Raw genomic sequence first — 19101 nt, forward strand, 5'->3', positions numbered from 1 at the left:
TTCCTTTCCAGTTGCATCTGACCCAACAAGACCATTAGTAGGAATCCTGTCTTGTGACCAAGGCATTCTATCAGTTAGTAAAATCACAGCCACGCCTGTGACAAGTTCCTACGTGCATGTTCCTAAAACATTATTAAAAACTGGAATTTAGGTATGTTATTTTATAGACTAGATGGAAATTTTTATTTCAGATCTTTGTAGAAACGTATATGTTGTGGGGGGAGGATGTGTGTGGAGTCAAGATGAGAATATGGGGAAAAACTGATTAATGAATAACTACCAAAATACTTGAGGTCCGTTATGTACTAAAAGATGCAGAATGTACATTATATACAAAATTTTTCTAGCCTTTCCCTCAGGAAATGTACAACATAAATTCAGACCTGATCTCTGATGGCCCTGCTAGTGCGGTAGGTGGAGTAAGGAGGGTGGAGGTGACTGAACTCTGACTATGTGATGCAATTCTTAGCCCCTTGAAGAAGACCAAGACAAAATTCACCGGAAGTGGAAATCAGCTCATCTGTCCCAGAGAGGAGTGTGGGAGGAGCCATAAAATCCGAAAAACAGAATGGACAGCTAGCTATAAGCCACCTGTCCGAATCCTCAGCTGTGGGCACACTGTCTCTACAGCTGGGGAGTCCCAGGCTAACAGGACTGACTTAGGGTTACTATTGCTGCCACAAAACACGATGACCAAAGCGAGCTGAGGAGGAAAGGGTTTGTCTGACTTATACATCAACAGCACTGTTTATCAATGAAGGAAGTCAGGGCAGGAACCTGGAGTCAGGAGCCGACACAGAAGCCATGGAGGGTGCTGCTTACCAGCTTGCTCCTCATGGCTGGCTCAGCCTGCTTTCTTACAGAACCCAGGACCACAGCCCAGGGATGGCTCCACCCACAATGGGCTGTGCCCTCTCCCTCATCAGCCACTTAATCAAGAAAATGCTCTACAGGCTTGCCTACATCCAGTCTTCTGGAAGCATTCTTTTTTTACAAACAAGGTTTCCACCTCTCAGCTAAGTGCCTATAGCTGAGTGTCAAGTTGACATAAACTACCCAGCACAAGGAACAAGAATTTCCACAATTTCTGTTACCCTTTGCATAGGGTCTTTGGTAACAGTCTAGGGAATGGCTTTGCAGGATGCTCAGGAGAAGCAGCAGGAAAAGCCACCCAACATCTGGCAAACATTTCTCTTTTGTGCCATATAAATGCATCTATTGAGCTATGTGATATGCGAAATTCGGTGTTAGAATTTGTGATATGTGATTTCAGTGTTAGAAATTGAGGATAGGGTGGGCGCAATAGTTCAGCAGGTAAAGGGCCTTGCGGGACGAGCCTGACAACCTGAACTTAAACTCTGGAACCCATGTAAAAAGCAATATATGGTCATGTGCTTCTGTAATCCCAGTACTTCTACAGTGAGGTGGAAAACGGAGACAGGGGAATCACTTTGAAGCTCATAAGCAAAAGCCAAACAGAAACATTAAAAAAAAAAAAAAACTGCCTTAAAAACAAGATTGGCGAGGTAGAGGGGAAAACCTCCTCTCGAAGGTTACTTTCTCCGACCTCACATGCATGCCATGGTGTGTGCACACCCACACTCACACGCACGCACAGTAGCGGGGATATGCTTGATCTTACTTTTAAAAGTTGAATACATTTGATCAGACCTCTCACAGATTTGTATTCTCTAAGAAGAAATTAAAAAGGAAAAACAAGTCTCAAGAGGAATATGGAAAGAAAGGAAAACCAAGTCCTAGGGTCATGAGAGTCCAAGCGCCTTTAAGATGCCTTGAAGAAGAACCAGGATGAAGGCTTTGGATGAAGGCTTTGGATGGATGGTGCCTGCATTTGAGCCAGGTCACAGGGTGTCTAGTGAGAGGGAAGGGTGAGAGGAGGGGAGGAAGACAATAAGACATTGAATATGGCAGTGTGTTGTGGCCAGAACAAGTACAAACAAACCATAGACATGAAGTAGGGAGGAAAAGGAGATGCCTCTGGACCATGGATATAGAAGCTTTCTAGCAGAGATGAGGATTTGTCTAGGTTAGATGCAACTTCATGTGGGTGGGACAGCTGAGAAAGGAAAGGCAAGGAGAGCTAGTCCTCAAATTTTTAATTTTTTTTTTTATTTTTTATTTTTTTGGTTTTTCGAGACAGAGTTTCTCTGTGGCTTTGGAGCCTGTCCTGGAACTAGCTCTTGTAGACCAGGCTGGCCTCGAACTCACAGAGATCCGTCTGCCTCTGCCTCCCGAGTGCTGGGATTAAAGGCGTGCGCCACCACCGCCCGGCTAGTCCTCAAATTTATACCGCCAAGCAACAATTAGGTCTGGCAGAGAAAGGAGTAAAGGCTGCGGAAGGTGAGACTTAGGGCCCACAATGCGGGCTGACAAGATGGCTCTGTGGTAAAGGCACTTCCTGCTGAGCTGAGTTTGACCCCCAGAATCTACATGGTAGAAGACTCCTCAAAGTTATCTTCTGACTTCGACATGTGCATGTGTGCATACACACGCACACACACACACACACACACATGCACGCACAAATACTGTTTCAAATATTTTAAAATTGATAAAGCCACATAACAAAGCCACAAAGTCAGCCATAAGCATTTCATCTCTGTGTCTGATCAGGTTTCCGAGTTAGGCAGCTCTAAACAGGGGAATCTTACGGAGTGCTCTCCACACGGGCAACACCATTGTCTCGAGCAGCCCGCAGTGAACATGGTAGAAATATGGGCTCTGAAGAAGGTGCTGCTATATCAGCAGACTCTTAGCAGTCTGTGCCTTCATCCAGTTCCGCTCTCCTCCAACATTGCGACTTTTGTGGTCATGACTCTCAGGAAGTTCTTTAAATGATGACTTAAGTTCTCCCTCCTGCTGCTATTCACAGACCAAAGCTCTGGAGACAGAAATCATTCTCCTGAAATCATGCAGATTTATGAGTTTGGTTAAGGACAAAAGCATGGTTTCTATTCCCTTGAGCTCTCCCACAAGTTCAAAGTGTTTGAGTATGAAATCTGTAAAGTGGGTCGTTTATTTACATTAAATCAAAATCCAAGTTAACATTTCATAGTTTAAGCTGGGCCTGGTAACACACCTGAAATCCCAGCATGGGGAGGTGGAGACAGGAGGATGCCCAGAGTGTACTGGGAGATAGTTGAACGTATTCTGTGGGCTCCAGGGCCAGCAAGAGAACCTGTCAATAAAATACTGTGAAGTATGGTAGAAGAAGATGCCTGATAGGAGCCTTTGGCCTCGCCACACACCCAATCACACACACACACACACACACACACACACACACACAATCAGTCACATACACACAGTCAGACACACACACTCATATATTCATGAAACTATAGACTAGTTTAGCTATTTCATTGTAATAATTCTCTTCTTCTTCTGTTAGTCTGGGGTATCTTCTATAGGGAAAACTGATGCTGAAAAATTTACATAGACCGTTAGAAGAAACTACTAGACAAGGCACAAAGTGACTGTCTCTCACAGTGATTTCATTAAAATAATAAAGCATCTTTCATTTGTGTGTATAAAAATATCCTGAATCCATTTAATATTTTATTTCTATGTCAGAGCATAGTGCTTTCTTCAATGTGCCCATCTGAAGTTCTATGTGTACTCTTTTACATACAACAGCAGGAGAGGGGCTGGAGAGATGGCGCAGTAGTCAAGACACTTGCTGCTCTTGCATAGGACCCAGATGCTTTTTTTCACTCCCCAAACCCTTCCCAGATCCTACCCACTCACCTTCATGTTCTCTCTTTCTCAAAATTATCAAAAATCGGAAAATCAAAACAACAAACAAAACACCAAAGGACAACACAAAAAGCACACAAAAGAACATGGAGTTTGTTTCGCATTGGCCAACTACCCCTAGGCTTGGGGCCTGTCCTGGGGAGTGGTTGATACACCCAGTGTCACTCCATTGGAGAAAACTGATTTTCCCTCTCCTGCTGTCAATCACAAAGAGCTTCTTTGCTGGGCTGGAACTTTGTGTCCACTTCACCTTTTCAAAGCTCACATTGAAGTGTGACTTTCAGTTGGAGAGATCATACCCACACTTGGAGGTCCCCCCATGCATGTTTAAAATTTGCATTAAAAATACTCTTTTAAGCCAGGCGGTGGTGGCGCATGCCTTTAATCCCAGCATTCAAGAGACAGAGACAGGCGGATCTCTGTGAGTTCGAGGCCACCCTGGTCTACAAGAGCTAGTTCCAGAACAGGCTCCAAAGCTACAGAGAAATCTTGTCTTGAGAAGGCAAATGTATATATGCACACACTCTTTCAATAAACTTCAACTCTTCTTGGAGAATCCCATATCCATGCTCTAGGGTGTGTCTTCCCTTCTGGGAACTGTTCTGTCTTAACCCTCAGTCTTTATTAAGTCCAAACTCTGTGTTCTCCTGGCTAGTCCTAAAATTGTTTTCTACAGTCAAGTCACGAATACTAGTTTGTCCCAAAGTGATGTCCCCTAAAATATCAGAAGACTCTTTGGAGTGCCATGAGATGAAAGGAGCTGTGTCCCCGCCTGCTCTGTCCACCCTGACAAAACCACCTTCATGTTTTAGCCGCTAGTATCCCCTCAAGACCTTAGGGGAAACTGGTGAGAACAAACTCTGTGCTCCAGTCCTCTTCATGTAAGCAAGGAAATTATATTACTGCCATTTGTTGTTTTACTTAGTCCTAAGTGGTTTGTGATCATCGAGACACTGGGCCCTATAGAAACTGTACTGAGGCCAGAGAGTAGGGTTGAGCGAGGGCCAGGAAAACCCTGGCACAAAAGCTGTGAGATCAGTATAGGAACCAAACGTGTGGCCTAAGGGAAGACTGGCTCAGGTGGGAGTGCTACAGATGGGACAGCATGGGCAGAAAAGCCATGACAAGTATGTGTGAGACGGCTGAGCAGTTAAAAGCATGGGTGCTCTTCCAGAAGACCCAGGTTCAATTCCCCCAGCACCCACATGGCAGCTCACAACTGTCTGTAACTCAGGTTTCAGGAGGTTCAGCTCCCTCACACAGACATGCAGCACATATAAAAAGAAAGCCATGTGAGAAAGCTGGTACCATGCACCTGTCACATCAAGGGTCACAAGCCTCCCAGCACAACCATTGAGCAGTTAACTTCCTTCCAGCTCTGGTCTCCTTCCTCTCTGGCTCTTAATGAACTGTCTGTTTTTGTTATAGTACAGATTTCTCTGTTCAGTTTTTCTTCTGGAAATCCCAGGAAGGATGACAAAGCATGGGTTGTGTTTCCCGGGAATAGGCAGTCACACCCGTTCCCTTATGATAATGAACAGATTACAGTATGGATTACAGTACAGAAGAGATCATCATATGAGAATGCCAGCACTTGCCTGGACTGGATGCTGTTGTAAGTGCAGACAGACCTGTGAAAAGGACAGATTAGTTGCTTAATTAATGCTTTCAAAGCAACAACAGATTTAGAAGATCCCTGAAGGAAATACTGAGTGCCTGATCCTTATATCAGCACGTTCTATTTAGTCACTGTGGTAACACATCAGAACTACAGGTGAGCGGTTTGTCAAGGGATGCCTCTCTGCATTGAAGTGCTAACATACGCATGTACAGCATTGATGGAATGTACAAAGTACCACAAAAAAATGAGAGAGTTCCAGTTGATTTCAGACAGAAAAGAACACATCTTGCATTGCGCCTCTACTTGGTCCCAGCTTCCCTAAATGTGGAGAGGCCCCCTTCCATGGTCTCTATTGCTTTCTGGAGGACCTGTAGGGTGAGCTCCATAGTCTGGACAAACTGTTCCAGTTCGTCTGCGGCTGCTTCCGCCGGCTTGTGGGCATCCTCAGTTCTCAGGGCATCTTGCAGCTTCTTCAAGGCATCCTCGGGAGTGGCCTTGGGACATTCTGGACTTGTGATTTTCTCGGATGTGGTGGCACCCGATGGCTCTTTGGTCTCTTCTCTATAGAAGTCACTTAATCGGAGACCCATGATGGGGAACTGCATCAGGTTTGAGAGAGAAGATTGCAGACTCCCAAGGATGAGACTACTGTTCAGCACAGAGGCAGCGGCTGGGACCTGGATATTTCTGAGCATTTCTCGAGCTGTGTGGTGTGGGCCCATGTTGGCACACTTCTCCACTGCAGAGGTCACGGCAGTCGCCACCGTGGAACATAAAGGCCGCTTCTGCACGTGTTTGTGCTTGGCTTCAACCATCAGTTGCATCTCTTTAAAATTGGTGATCATTTGCTCAAAGAAATCTTTAATGCAACTGTCTTCCTTCAGATCCACTGGGAGGACCTGAGTCTTCATCGTGAGGTTAAACAACTCAACGAACTTATTTATGAAGGAAACCAGATCTCGAATGTGGAAGAAGAATAGTTTGGCAGCTTGACTTAGTCTCTCTTTATCCTTTTCTGACTCCGAAGACATTTCTACAACAAAGAACTCGCAGCCCTGTTAAGCAAAGCAGAACACAAATGAAAACTAAGATTGGAGCCGGCCACCATGGAGAGACTAAAGGATGACTGACACCCCAAAGTCCCGACAAGGCCAGGAGAGCTCCCCAGTAGCGAAGCAGACATGGTTCTGGGCTTTAATAGAAACAGAGGGCAGAGCAGTAGGGTAGCACAGGACATCTTGCTGAATTTACACCACTTACACGTTGGGTAGCTAGCTGGGCATTCGCAGGTGTGGAGGCCATTGAAGAGGATCCCTCCCTCTCAGAACCAGCTTTGAAGCCCTCCTGTAGTTGCTCTGGTAACACACTAACTTTACAAAAGGGAAAATATCGCATCTGCCCTTAGATTGGGAATGTTACAGCAGAGGGAGGAAGTCTGAGAGAAGGAGGGTGGGGCAGCAGGGATTGCTCAGTCTCTATTAAGAGGAGGCTGTTTCAATCTGGGCATAGTGGTACAGGCCTTTAATACCAGCAGAGGTGGGTGGGGCTCTGTGAGTGTAAGGACGCTGTCAGTACAAAGTGAGTTCTGGGACATCCCAAGCCAAGGCCATATAGAGAGACCATGCTCACAAAAAGAAATGTGGGGGTGGGGGTAGGAGGGGGGCCACATAATCTCCTCCTAGTATGGTAGTTTGTAGATTTTTTAAAATTTATCTTGAATTATTCTGATCCATTTTTGTGATAGTTTCATTCTTTGGGGGCAAAGAATGGAATCTGAGCTCTACCTCTGGTCCTGAGCTACATGACATTCTGAACTGCCCATAAGAATGTAAGATTACAACCTTGTCTGGCGGGGGGGGGGGGGGGGGGGGGGGGGGGGGAGGTGGGAGGGGACAACATTGGTGCCACACGCCTTTAATCTCAGCACTCAGGAGGAAGAGACAGGCAGATCTTTGTGAGTTTGAGGCCAGCCTGGTATACAAGAGCTAGTTCCGAGACAGCCAGGGCTGTTACACAGAGAAACCCTGTCTCAAAGTCTCAAAACACAAACAAAGTAAGATTACATTATCAGTCACTTAGATAGGACCCCTCAAAGCTGTAAGCAGAAGAAGTAAGATACACAGAAAGTCCTGCTACAGAACAGTCTGGGCCCTCGGGAGATGGCCACCCATAAGCCTGGAGACCTCAGTTTGACCCCAGAACCAGGTGGAAGGAGAGAAGGGACTCCTGTGAGTTTGCTCCTAACATCACAAGCACAGCTGTAGGAAGTGCAGGCCTCCACACCACAGCAGTAACAGTGAAACAGCCTCTGAAGTGAGAGGAATGTGAGAGGAATGTGAGAGGAATGTTTGGTGTTTACTGACATAAAGACATACTATTACAAAGACAAAACCTCTGCATTGACTTGCAGACCTTCACTGTCAATCCTGAGTCCTACCTCGGAGTGTGCAGCTTTTCTTTCCCGCTTTCTCCCCTGTTTTGGATATTGATACAAGCCCTAGTCCTGCTTGCCTTGACACTCTGATCATTCCTCCTCCCTTCTCCCTCCTCCTTCTTCCCCATACAAATGCTCACACTATTTCTATCTCGGAAGCTGGATTCTCTCTCTTCTTCCTACCCATGTCCTTCTCTTAGCTCCTTCCTGCTGATGTGTAACACGGGGGAGAGAGCACTTGTCTTAGCGCACTGGGCAGGTGGGCAGTGTGGAGAGGTCACAGATGCAGGAGCTTCGGACAAGCAGAGAGCAAGAAGTGCAGGCTTAGCCTCAGCTCACCCTCTCCACTCCTGCAGTCCACGATCTGGGGAGTGGTGCCGCTCACAGTGGGGTGGGTCTTCCCACCACAGTTAGTGTAATCTAGACAATCCCCCACAGACATGTTCAGAGGCCCATCTCTCTGGTGATTCAAGAGTCTGCCAAGTTTGACAACACTTATCCCTCCTCCTAGAAGCTGTCAAGATTTACAGCTTGTCTGCTCTTCCTCTCCCCTCCACCTTGAACTCCAATTGAATTGTCCTTAAGTTTTCTTCTGGGTTCATTTTTACATTATTTTATCTCTGAGGCTAAGAAGCCACAAAAGAACCCCAACATGCTCCTTGGTAACATACATAATCAAATACTGTATGCTGTCCCAAGACCCCCACCCCCCAGGGACTCCATCACTGCACAAGCTATCAGTCTAACCCATCCCTTTTCTCTTCATTCCTGTCTGGTTATAGTGCCTGGCGGTTGGAGCTTGACAGTGTGCCTACATCCTCTTCCCTGCCATACCAGGACAAAGGACAAAGCAGCACACACACCAGCAGGCGCCAGACAAGTCTTAAAATTAGACCTGGAGGTGGCTTCCAGAGGAGCCCTGCACTTAAGGGAGGAGGTGGCTGCATTTAAACTAGGAGGCCTAGGCTGATCTACAGTGGTTAGGCCAACCCCATGACAAGCCTGGGAGATGCATGAACTTGCAGTCCTGCTGGGGCTCATGCATCATTGATAATTAGGCTCATACACATGTGGAGTCACCTGACCACCATCAGCCAAGGGCAACCATGTAGTTAACCAAGATGGTGGTGCTAATAAAGATAATGATGCTTATGTGGCTGCTTTGGATCTACACTTCATCCAGGTCCTCTGGGACCACATACTCCATACTTACCTGCACAGACATCTGCTCGCCCATCCCTACACTCTCCTTCCTTCCTCATTTCCTCCCTCCTTACTTCTTTTGCCTTCCCGGAGTCCTACTAAGACAATGGAAACAGAAGACCAAGACACCACAGGCTTGGACAAAGAGACTGCCACAGTAGCTATGGCAGCTATTGCCTGTGTCCTCACACCTAAGGTAATCTCTCCATAGATCAACTGCTGCCCTGAGGCTGTGGGATGAACACATTGAAACCCACTGGGTCCCCAAACCTGAATGCTTATCTCACCTGTCCTACAGGGCCAATCCCTTCTTTGAAATGTGGGGCCCAGATGGCAAAAAGCAAGATGCAGCAGAAGGGGCAGCCTGGGGACAGGGTTCGAGCTGAATACTGTCCAGGCTCTAAATGCCAGAGACTTTGCTAGGCAACAAGGAAAATCAGCATGGTTGTGTGTGTGTTGGGGGTGGGGGGGTCACTCCCTCTCGGGTCTCCTAGTTAAGTCTGTTCTGTGCTTCTTCTCTTGGCATTGACTTCCCTCTGCTTCATCCCACCCCAGTGCTCTCAAAGCCTCCCAGAGGCAGGTAGTCCTCTACTTTTCCTGGAGCAATGAGACTTTTCCTGGGACAAGAGGTCCAAAGTAGTGTGGGAATTACCACTCACTTTCAATTTTCACCTACAAAGACAGCATCAATGGACACGCTGGGTTGGAGAGGTGGCTCAGTGGTTAAGAGCATTGCATGCGTTTCCGGAGGACCTGGGTTCAGTTACAAGTACCTACATGTTCACAGCTGCCCGTAACTCCGATGCCCTCTTCTGACCTCTGCAAGCTCTTGCACATGCTGTGCTCATGTGTGCTCGGGCTCCCACTCACACACGTACACATAAGATAGAAAAGGAATGCTGAGAGCTGATGCGGGGAGATAGTCTTCCCAGGGATGAGTCGCCTCATCGATCAGCCAACACCAAATGTTAAACACTGAAATCATATGCATACAAGTAACGCGAAATGAAATGATAGGATTGTATTTATATAGTTATGTGTGTGTGTGTGTGTGTGTGTGTGTGTGTGTGTGTGTGTGTGCACTTAACAACAGCAGCTAGAGAAACAGAAGCCATGATTTCAGGAGGGAGAAGGGGGAATACAGAGGAGACAGTGCAGGGGGGAAAGGGAGACCCAGGCACTGAGTCTTCCGGGACCAGTGCCCCTCTGCTAAGACAATAACAAGTGATGAAAACAGAACTCCTGGCCTGGATAGAACAAACTCTGGCGTACATTTTTGACTGTGTCTGGTTGTGTATCTCCTAAGACTCTGAACAAAGTCACCAGCAACAGATAAAGGTCCAAACGCAGTAGAAGCCAAAGAAAATAAACTTGCAAGAGTTGATAGGATGGATTCCCAGGGCTACAACCAAAGAGGCATCCCTCTGCCTGTCTGGTTTTGTTTTACAGCATTTTTAATAAAAGAAAAACTCATTAAAAAAACAGAAAATATAGAAACAAGTTCTGCCAATTTATTAATCTTCAAGTTACATTGCTTATGGATCAATGGATTGTATTGTAGGAAACTGAAGGCTTCTCAGAACTATGCCAGGAAGAGGTGACTGTAAACCCGACAGGCAGAGGGACCCAGCAGAGACCAGCAAAGCCTGTAGATCATCACATTCCACCAGAAGCTTCCAGATGAACCCACATGAAAAAGCCCTTCAACAATACTCCTAAACATCAGAGGGGACAGAAACTTGGGGAGCCCAACAAGGTAAGTGATGCGGAAAGTCCTGCGAGTGAGCGTTCTAACACCCTGAGTGCCAAGGGTTAAGGGCTCTGGAATAATGCCAGTTGTGAGGAGCCACATATAGTGCCAGCTTTGTTTTGAGAGGATCGTGGAGCATGCTTTGGCGATTGCCTTCTTGAAGATGCCAGGGAAGGAATACTTTCACTGAAAGATGTAGGACTAAGTCAATGAAGGAGAAAAGCAATGAAGACGTTCGTTTTAGGAAGGCTGGAGATGCCATGATGCATGAAAGTGTGTTGCTTGTGTGGATACTTTCTATGTACTTTCTATGCCATGAATGTCATCAAGAGACCCAGAAGCTGGCTCTGAGAGAGTGAAAGTGAGCTCTTACTTTAGTTATTCCACAGCACTTGCTTGTACTCTGTGACGTCAACCACACTTGGTGTGGCACACAGACCATGTGCCCTTAAACAGCCTTTAATGGGGTAAACACTGTTTTTCTCAGAAATGTCTCAAGTGCATAATGGGATCCTTTGATAAGTGGGAATGGATAAACTTGATAGTCTACTATATAATAGAATGCCCAAAATCATTAGTGCATTCTGTTCAAAATATTTCTCAGAGGAATTTGTATCAGAAAATGTATCACAACTTAAAATTTGCAACTTAAAATTTGAACGCTAGAGCTTTGATTTGAAGTGAAGCTCAGGATGAGACAGCAGCTGCTCTTTCCTTCTGCAAGGCTCCTGGCCTTATTTGTATGCTGTGTCCACTCACAAGTGAACAGTGAGGAGCCAAGACAGCAGTGCATATGCTGAGAGAACACTAGTGACAGCATGGGAGCCTTGGCTCTCCCTCCTCTCCCTCTCTTTCTCTCTGCGTGCACATGTAATGTAATATGTAATTATTATGGACAAGTCCAGATCTATACAGCAGTGATTATACTGACATAGTGAACTTGCATATATTAATTTTCCTTCGACCTTTGACTTAGCTTTAGGAAGGACAGAACAAGGCCCATCTTATTTTTCTATGACAGTGGGATTCCCCTCTGTATGCTGTGAATACCATTGGTTAATAAAGAAGCTACTTTGGGCCTACTGTAGAGCAGAATAGGGCTAGGTGGGAATTTGAAGCAGATAGAGGAGAGAATAGGTGGAGTCAAAGAGAAGCCAAGGAGCTTCCAGAGAAGAAAGATGCCAGCTGCCACCCTGAACCTTACCAGTAAACCACGAGCTTTGTGGTAAAATACAGAATAATAGAAATGGGTTAATTTAAGATATAAGAGCTAGCCAATGAGAAGCGTGAGCTAAAAGGCCAAGCAGTGTTATAATAGTATAGTTTCTGTGGGATTATTTTGGGTCTGCGGCTGGAAAAAAATGAACAGCCTCCGACTACAATCCCACTATACTACTTCTTCCAATTTAGTGAGAAATGAATCCCAGGGGTCTTAACATTTCATCTTAAATGTCCTAAGTATACATTCCTAAAAGGAAAAGTCTTTCTGAAATGTATCCTATGTTCTCCAAATCAATACTATTTCAACAAGACCACTTTGGAGAGAGATCAGTATCATGGCATGAAAATTTACTTTGATTATCAGCATAAAAGCTTTTAAAATGCAATTTGAATATTTTTCAAAGGTAATAAAAAAATAGGATCAGCAAGATAGCTCAGAGAGTAAAAGTGTGTGCTGTCAAGCCTAACAACCTGAGTTTGATCCCCAGAAGTCACGAGGTAGAAGGAAAGAAATAACTTTTACATTCACATGAAAATAATTCCTCTTATGTTGTTTTTCTACCTGTTTATTCCAGGGAAATAACACAGATGATGGAGGAAAAATAAACTAACCAAATCATCCATATAAACATTACATCAGTGACATAATGAGATTTAATGAATAATGATAAAGATTTGGAATAGTTTATATAACTAATAAAGTGCTTATAAAATTAGAAACATAAGAAAGTAAATGAGCTAAAATAAGAGGAATTTTTCTATTACTATAATTTTACTGTGACTATAACTTTGTAGAGATTCTTATGCACATAGACAAAGTTTAGGGCTGACTACAACAAACTAAGAGAGTAGGACTGCAGATGTCTTTCTCTGTTTAAATATACATTTTAATGGTTTTATGTGTAAAATATTCTCTTATTATTTTTAATTCCTCGACATTATGACTTGGGCATCTACCAGAACTCAAATTATATGAAGCTTCCTCTGTGAAGTTCCCTGCAGGCCCCTCAATCTTCATTTCTCTCTTTAAATTCCTGTAGCTCTTGGCAGACAAAGCAATGGTGTTGTTCATAAAGCACCCTAAAGAGTCTTGTTGGAAAACGAGACCAGCAAGAAGCGGCAGAGCAGTGAAGGAGGGGTGAATAAGAGAGAAGCATAATGAGGTATATGTATAAAATACCATAATGAAGCCCATTATTTTGAATGTTAACTTTAAACTTTAATTTAAATAAGTATTCTAAAGCATGATAAACCAGGTGTGGTGGCACATGCCTTTAATCCTAGCATGTGGGAGGCAGACACAGAGGATCTCTATGAGTTCAAGGTCAGCCTGGATTATATCCAAAGTTCCATGCTAGAGATATTTAATAATAATAATAATAATAATAATAATAATTCTGACAGGCAGTAGCCTTTCTTTTGTAATGTGGCTCTCTTCCAGCAAAACTAAACCACCTGCACATTACCATGAAATTAACCTTAATTCCTTTCTTTTTTTTATCTCTCCCCCATCTCACCCATTTTGAGACAGACTCAGGTAACTCAGGTTGGTCTTGGACTCACTGTGTAGTCGAGGTTGACCTTGAACTTGAACTCCTGATCCTCCTTCCTCTACCTCTTAAATGCTGTGATTGTAGTTAGCTATGCACAGCTACTCTTGGACTCGAAAGCCTGTTTTAACTACCAGACACTCACATCAAACTAAATTTTAACCCCCTAGAGCCCAGATGTAGACCAAGCACAGCAAAACTGCATCAGCAAAGGCTTGGGTGAGATGGGACTCCCAGGAGCCACGAGCTCCACCTGCTGGCTAGCAAGTCCCCAACAGGCTGTGGAAAGGCTCTAGAATCTGGCTTGGTTGAGGTGACAGCAGGCTGCAGAACTGGAGAGCAACCCCCCAAACAGGTTCTCACTCACAGGAAGCACTGGCTATGTCAGATTTTATGAAAGCCCAAATCTGCCATACACAGGTCTGTTAACTGTTAAACTCACCTCTGAGGCTCCTAGTGATGCCACGATCTTTAACAGGCGCCAGGCAAGTAACTGTCAAAAATTTAATAAAGTGGTAGTAAGTGTATGGCCCAGAACGCCTCTTGGGCATAGACAGCATCGTGTCATTGGCAGGCATCAGTGATCTTTAAGAAGCCTAATTACAGGGCTTCTGTTCCACTGAGTAGAGCAACCAGACTGAGACTCAGAAGCAAACCGTTGAAAGCCAGAATGGAAGCAGCACACATTATCTACTCTCGGTCCTCTGTGCAGCATGAGCCTCCTCTTAACTATCATGCACACATTTAAAGAGATCAGTTCAAAAGCCCACAAGCTGTGACCCTTCCTGAGTGATCAAGTGTCCCTACCTGGGGCAACACCAATAGAGAGAACTAAAAAGTGGGAATTGTTTAAAAATTGACTTTACACAAGTCAAACACAAATCTTGTACAACCATTTTTTTCCAATTTGACATTGTAGTTATAAATGCTTTAACTTCCTAACCTGATTAGAAAAACCAAGGAAGTGGGGCATCACCCATAGTTCCTTCTTTGTGTTTCGCTGGGTTGAAGAAAAGCGCTCCTGGAAATTATACCAAACACAAACTGCAAACAGCAAAAGCAGTTCAAAGATGCTAGCTGGCTTTAGTTTCAGTGTTAGGGTAGACAGCATCAAATTCTTCTAAGTGTGCTCTGATGCACTGAACACAAGATAATTGTTCTTTTAATAGAAAAGGACAGATGGCAAGAACAAACAAGATCAGAATATAAGTTGGTGGTCAGTTACTTGCCTTGTAAAACAGAAACAGGAAGACAGACTCACAACACAGACAACAGAGAAATGATTGTTTGGTAAACTTTATATATTATATATAAAGCAGGGCTAGAGAGATGGCTCTGAAGTTAAGAGCACTGGATGCTCTTTCCAAAAAACCTGAGTTCAGTTACCAGCACCCACATGGAGGATCACAACTGTCTGTAACTTCAGTTCTAGGGAATTCGGTGTCTTCTTCTGGCCTTAGAGGGCACTAGGAACACACATGATGCACAGACATACATACATGCAGACAAAACACTCATACACATAAAATAAAATAATTATAAAAGTAACCATTGCAGACTTTAACAGAATGTCAAAGTGCCAGGCATACAGAAAGCCTATTTTAAGTGTGCACATTAAGTTAGCATGGCTGTTCTTTCTGTGCCGAGTTTTTCAGTAAAATAAACTCAGAAAAGTATCATTGTTTTCCTCTCTTAGTAGAAGGTGCTGTGAGCCACAAATACAAGCACAAGAAGTAACCCCCAGGTCACCTGTATTGTTCTACAGTGTGCTTTGGCTACTAATGCTTTTGTGAGATGCCATTACCTTCCTTCAGACACTCACTCTAGCCTGTCTTAATGGCTGAGGACAGAGTGTGGTGGCTGCTTTCAGCACTCAGGAGGTAGAGGCAAGAGATCACTGTGAGTTTGAGATTGTACTGGGCTACCCAGTGAATTCATATGAGCCTGGCCTACATGTGAGACCCTGTTTCATACAAAACAAATGGCCACATGCAATATAGACTATACTAAATCATTTAATGTGTGTACTTTACAAAGAGAGTCCCAGACATAATCATAACTGTCCTGTCCTTGTATGGTATCCACCTCCTCCTTAAATGATAGTCCAACCTACCATCTTGAAAATATACTCTTATTCTGAGAAATTTTTGTATTTTGAGCTAGGATTTCACTGAACTGCTCTGGCTGACTTGGAACTTGCTATGCAGTGCAGGCTGGTCTTGAACTCACAGAGATCTGCCTGCCTCTGCGTCCAGAGTGCCAGGGTCAAAGGCATACAGCACCATGCCTGGCTCATGAAGAATTGTTTAAGATTCTAATATTACATGGGCATCACTTTCGATAGTCATTATATTTTAAAAGCAATTGGCCTGTAGAGGTATAAAATAGGCTAACATTTTATTTCCCTTTTGAAACTTTGAAATTATTTATTGGGGAGAGGTGAGGTGTTGTGGGTGGGTGCGTGAACGTCATGGCAGGTATGTAGAGCTCAGAGGATACCTCCCAAGAGTCAGTTCTCTCCTCTCTCATGTGGGTTCCAGGGTCCAAACTCAGGTTTGCAAGTTTGTAAAGCAAGTACTGGTACCCACTAAGCCATCTAGCCGGTCCTGCTGTGAATATTTTAAAATATCAAATGCCTACCCACTAAATTTATATCAGTGTTGCAGTAAACCCAGAGAGATCTTCATACTATTGATTTCACTCTAGATGCCTGAGAAACATATCTGGTAGGCACACACTTAGTGTGGTGGCTAGGGGTTGGGGAAATAAATAACTGAGTAACAAAGAGGTGGAGAGCTGACCTCTGAAGGGCTGGGAGGGTTCAGCTCAGTTTGCAGGATGCTTGTGTAGCATGCATGAAGCTCTGCATTTCATCCCCAGTACCGAATAAAGCAGGCAGGGGGCACAAGCCTGTAATCACAGCTATGGGAGGCTGAGGCTGGAGGATCAGAAATTCACACCTAGTTCATCTCAAACCAACAAATAAATCAAACCTGCTAAGTTCTCAGGGAAAGCTTTGGCTGTGGCTACTTTGAAGGCCTCCTTCCGGGGTAGAGTCACACAGGTACTCTGTGACAATTTCTGCTTGATTTTTCAGAGACTGTGGCTGCAGTATGGCTCAGAGTGACTTCCTCTACCCAGAAAACCCAAGGAGGCGGCAGGAAGTGAACCGTCTTCACCAGCAGCTCCTGGACTGCCTGTCTGACAGCTTCCAGGTCACCAACAAGCTGGCAGGGGTCCTGAACACCCACTTGGGCTGTAAGCTGGCCTTCATCGAAATGAAAAGAGATGGGACCATCAAAGAAAACTGTGACATCATTATCCAAGCCATGACAAAAATCCAAAAGGAACTGCAAAAGGTTGACGAGGCACTGAAAGACAAACTGGAGCCAACCCTTTATAGGAAACTTCAGGATATTAAGGAAAGGGAGACAGAGAAGATAGCAATTGTGCAAAAGGTCATTTCTGTCATCCTGGGAGAAGCTACATCTGCAGCCAGTGCAGTGGCTGTTAAACTCGTGGGCTCAAATGTCACAACTGGCATAATTAACAAGCTGGTCACTGTGCTAGCTCACATCGGGACTTCTCTCCTTGGTAGCATTGGAATTGCTGTGCTTAGTCTTGGCATAGATATGATCATCCAAGCCATTTTGGGAGCAGTGGAGAAGACGCAGCTTCAAGCAGCCATCAGAAGTTACGAGAAGCATCTGGTGGAGTTCAAGGCCGCCTCAGAGAGGTACCATCATGCCATCACTGAGGTCAGCAGTGCCGTGAAGCGCCAGATAAGATGAAGTCACGTCTCTACCACTGGGCTAGTCCTCTGCTTCCCCTCCATCGCAATGCTTATTTAACTAGCTTCATATTCCATACGCCTCTGATGTGGACAGAGACGGAGTAAACGATTTGGAATGTTTGGGTTCTGGAGCAACAATGAGTGCCCAACTCGGTGGTACCAGACCCTCAAGGGAGAGTCTCTAACCAGACGTTTTCTTCCCCTGCTGTCAGAACCATGTGGTAGAAATGCATCACCGAGCAGCAGGTACAGAATTGTGTCCTCATTACCAACCAGTGTCCTCAAACATCCCACATAAATGTAGAGACCATGCCTATCACCTGTCCCAGCCGTCACTTAGATCTACCGAGACATATTCATCGGGCTGGACACACACCTATGGGCCTGCAGGTGAACCAGAAATACGTCCATATTTTCCCCACTGGATTAAATCCAAATGTCTGAAAACTGGAAAGGACAGCAAAGCAGCTACATTTCCCTCAAGAATGTAAGGAGGCAATGGAACCGGCTCAGCGTCTACTAATTACAAAGTGTGCCTGGGTGGATTTGGAAAAAGAGAAAATAATAAAACTTGTTTCTATAATGCAACTAATATTGACGAACTGTCATGTGTCACTCCAGGAGTGTAACACTCTGGAACATTCTAAGACACAAACAAGAAAAAATCCTAGCTATCCACGCATAAAACATATTAGGGGGAGGATGAAGACTCCACGCTCTTTAGGAATTTTAGAAACAGCCAGAGGCTATGGAGGCTAAGGATACAACTTAATTTCCGTACATTCAGCATTTGTTTTTAAATCCTTCAACTAAATTCCCACTGAGCCAATTTTAGGGTCTACTTCAAAAATTATTATACTGTTGATGCTGAGAATGTCTTTCTTGAGTTGTTTTGTTTTTAAGTACAAAAATGCATTGATACATTAAAATAAAACATTGAGTGTATCTCAAAAAATCTCTTACAAATATGAAAAATTTTAACTAGCCATATGACTTTTTCAAATGTATTACTTTTTATTTTATTGCTGCTTTTATGAATTAATTTCAACATATCACAATTTGGGTCACCTTCAGATTTATTATTATTATTACCTGATTTGTAAGTGTTGGATGACTAGATCTTTGCTGACACTCAAAGAGTAATCAAACCAAGGATTTACTAAGACACCCAAGCATCACGGGTCATGCCTGAAATTCCATCAGTCAAGACGATGAGGTAGGAGGAAGGGGAGATGGAGTTCTACTTATTGAATAGGCAAGTCACGGCTTCATAGGGATCCTATTTCAAACTTCTAATTTTTTTCTACTACAACAAAGCTTAAGTATGGAACTGACGTAACGCTGTTATGGGACACACTTGACACATTATAAACATTAATATACATCTCTTGCAATACTTACGAAACACCTGATATCAAAAATCCCCTTATAACCTTTATCTGTAAAAGATGCTCAGATTAGCTTGAAAAACAACCAAGCATGAGAGCTTTACGAAGATTTCATTTAAAATGCTTACCTTTAAGGGGAAAGGGGAAAGGAGTTTTAAGGAACGGGGATGAAGAAGGAAAGGGCGAAGACTTAGAGAAAAATTATTCCGAGCATGTAATGACATCATAAAGGACTTTGGGCTGATGGAAAGACCAGTAGGGATGGGAGTGTTACGTACCAACTTCTCCTCTGTAAAATCTAAAGCATGTATTATGATTCTCTTTCAAAAGTATTTTTTTTTCGTGTAGTTTATCTATTAGTGAG

At 44.1% G+C, this 19101-nt stretch overlaps 2 protein-coding genes across 2 annotated transcripts; one reads left to right on the top strand and one right to left on the bottom strand.

Moving 5' to 3' along the window:
- Nucleotides 1-5697: 5697 nt before the first annotated feature.
- Nucleotides 5698-6429, bottom strand: C2H12orf60 (chromosome 2 C12orf60 homolog). The gene has a single exon (XM_038317918.1). It carries the CDS (start codon nt 6427-6429, stop codon nt 5698-5700), a length of 732 nt encoding a protein of 243 aa, XP_038173846.1.
- Nucleotides 6430-10711: 4282 nt separating this feature from the next.
- Smco3 (single-pass membrane protein with coiled-coil domains 3) lies at nt 10712-17937 on the top strand. Its single transcript, XM_038320751.1, has 2 exons — nt 10712-10791; nt 16654-17937. Exon 2 carries the CDS (start codon nt 16670-16672, stop codon nt 17345-17347), a length of 678 nt encoding a protein of 225 aa, XP_038176679.1. The 5' UTR covers nt 10712-10791; nt 16654-16669; the 3' UTR covers nt 17348-17937.
- The last annotated feature ends 1164 nt before the right edge of the window (nt 17938-19101 follow it).

Source organism: Arvicola amphibius, chromosome 2 (genome assembly GCF_903992535.2).
Source record: "Arvicola amphibius chromosome 2, mArvAmp1.2, whole genome shotgun sequence".
Taxonomy (NCBI): domain Eukaryota; kingdom Metazoa; phylum Chordata; class Mammalia; order Rodentia; family Cricetidae; genus Arvicola; species Arvicola amphibius.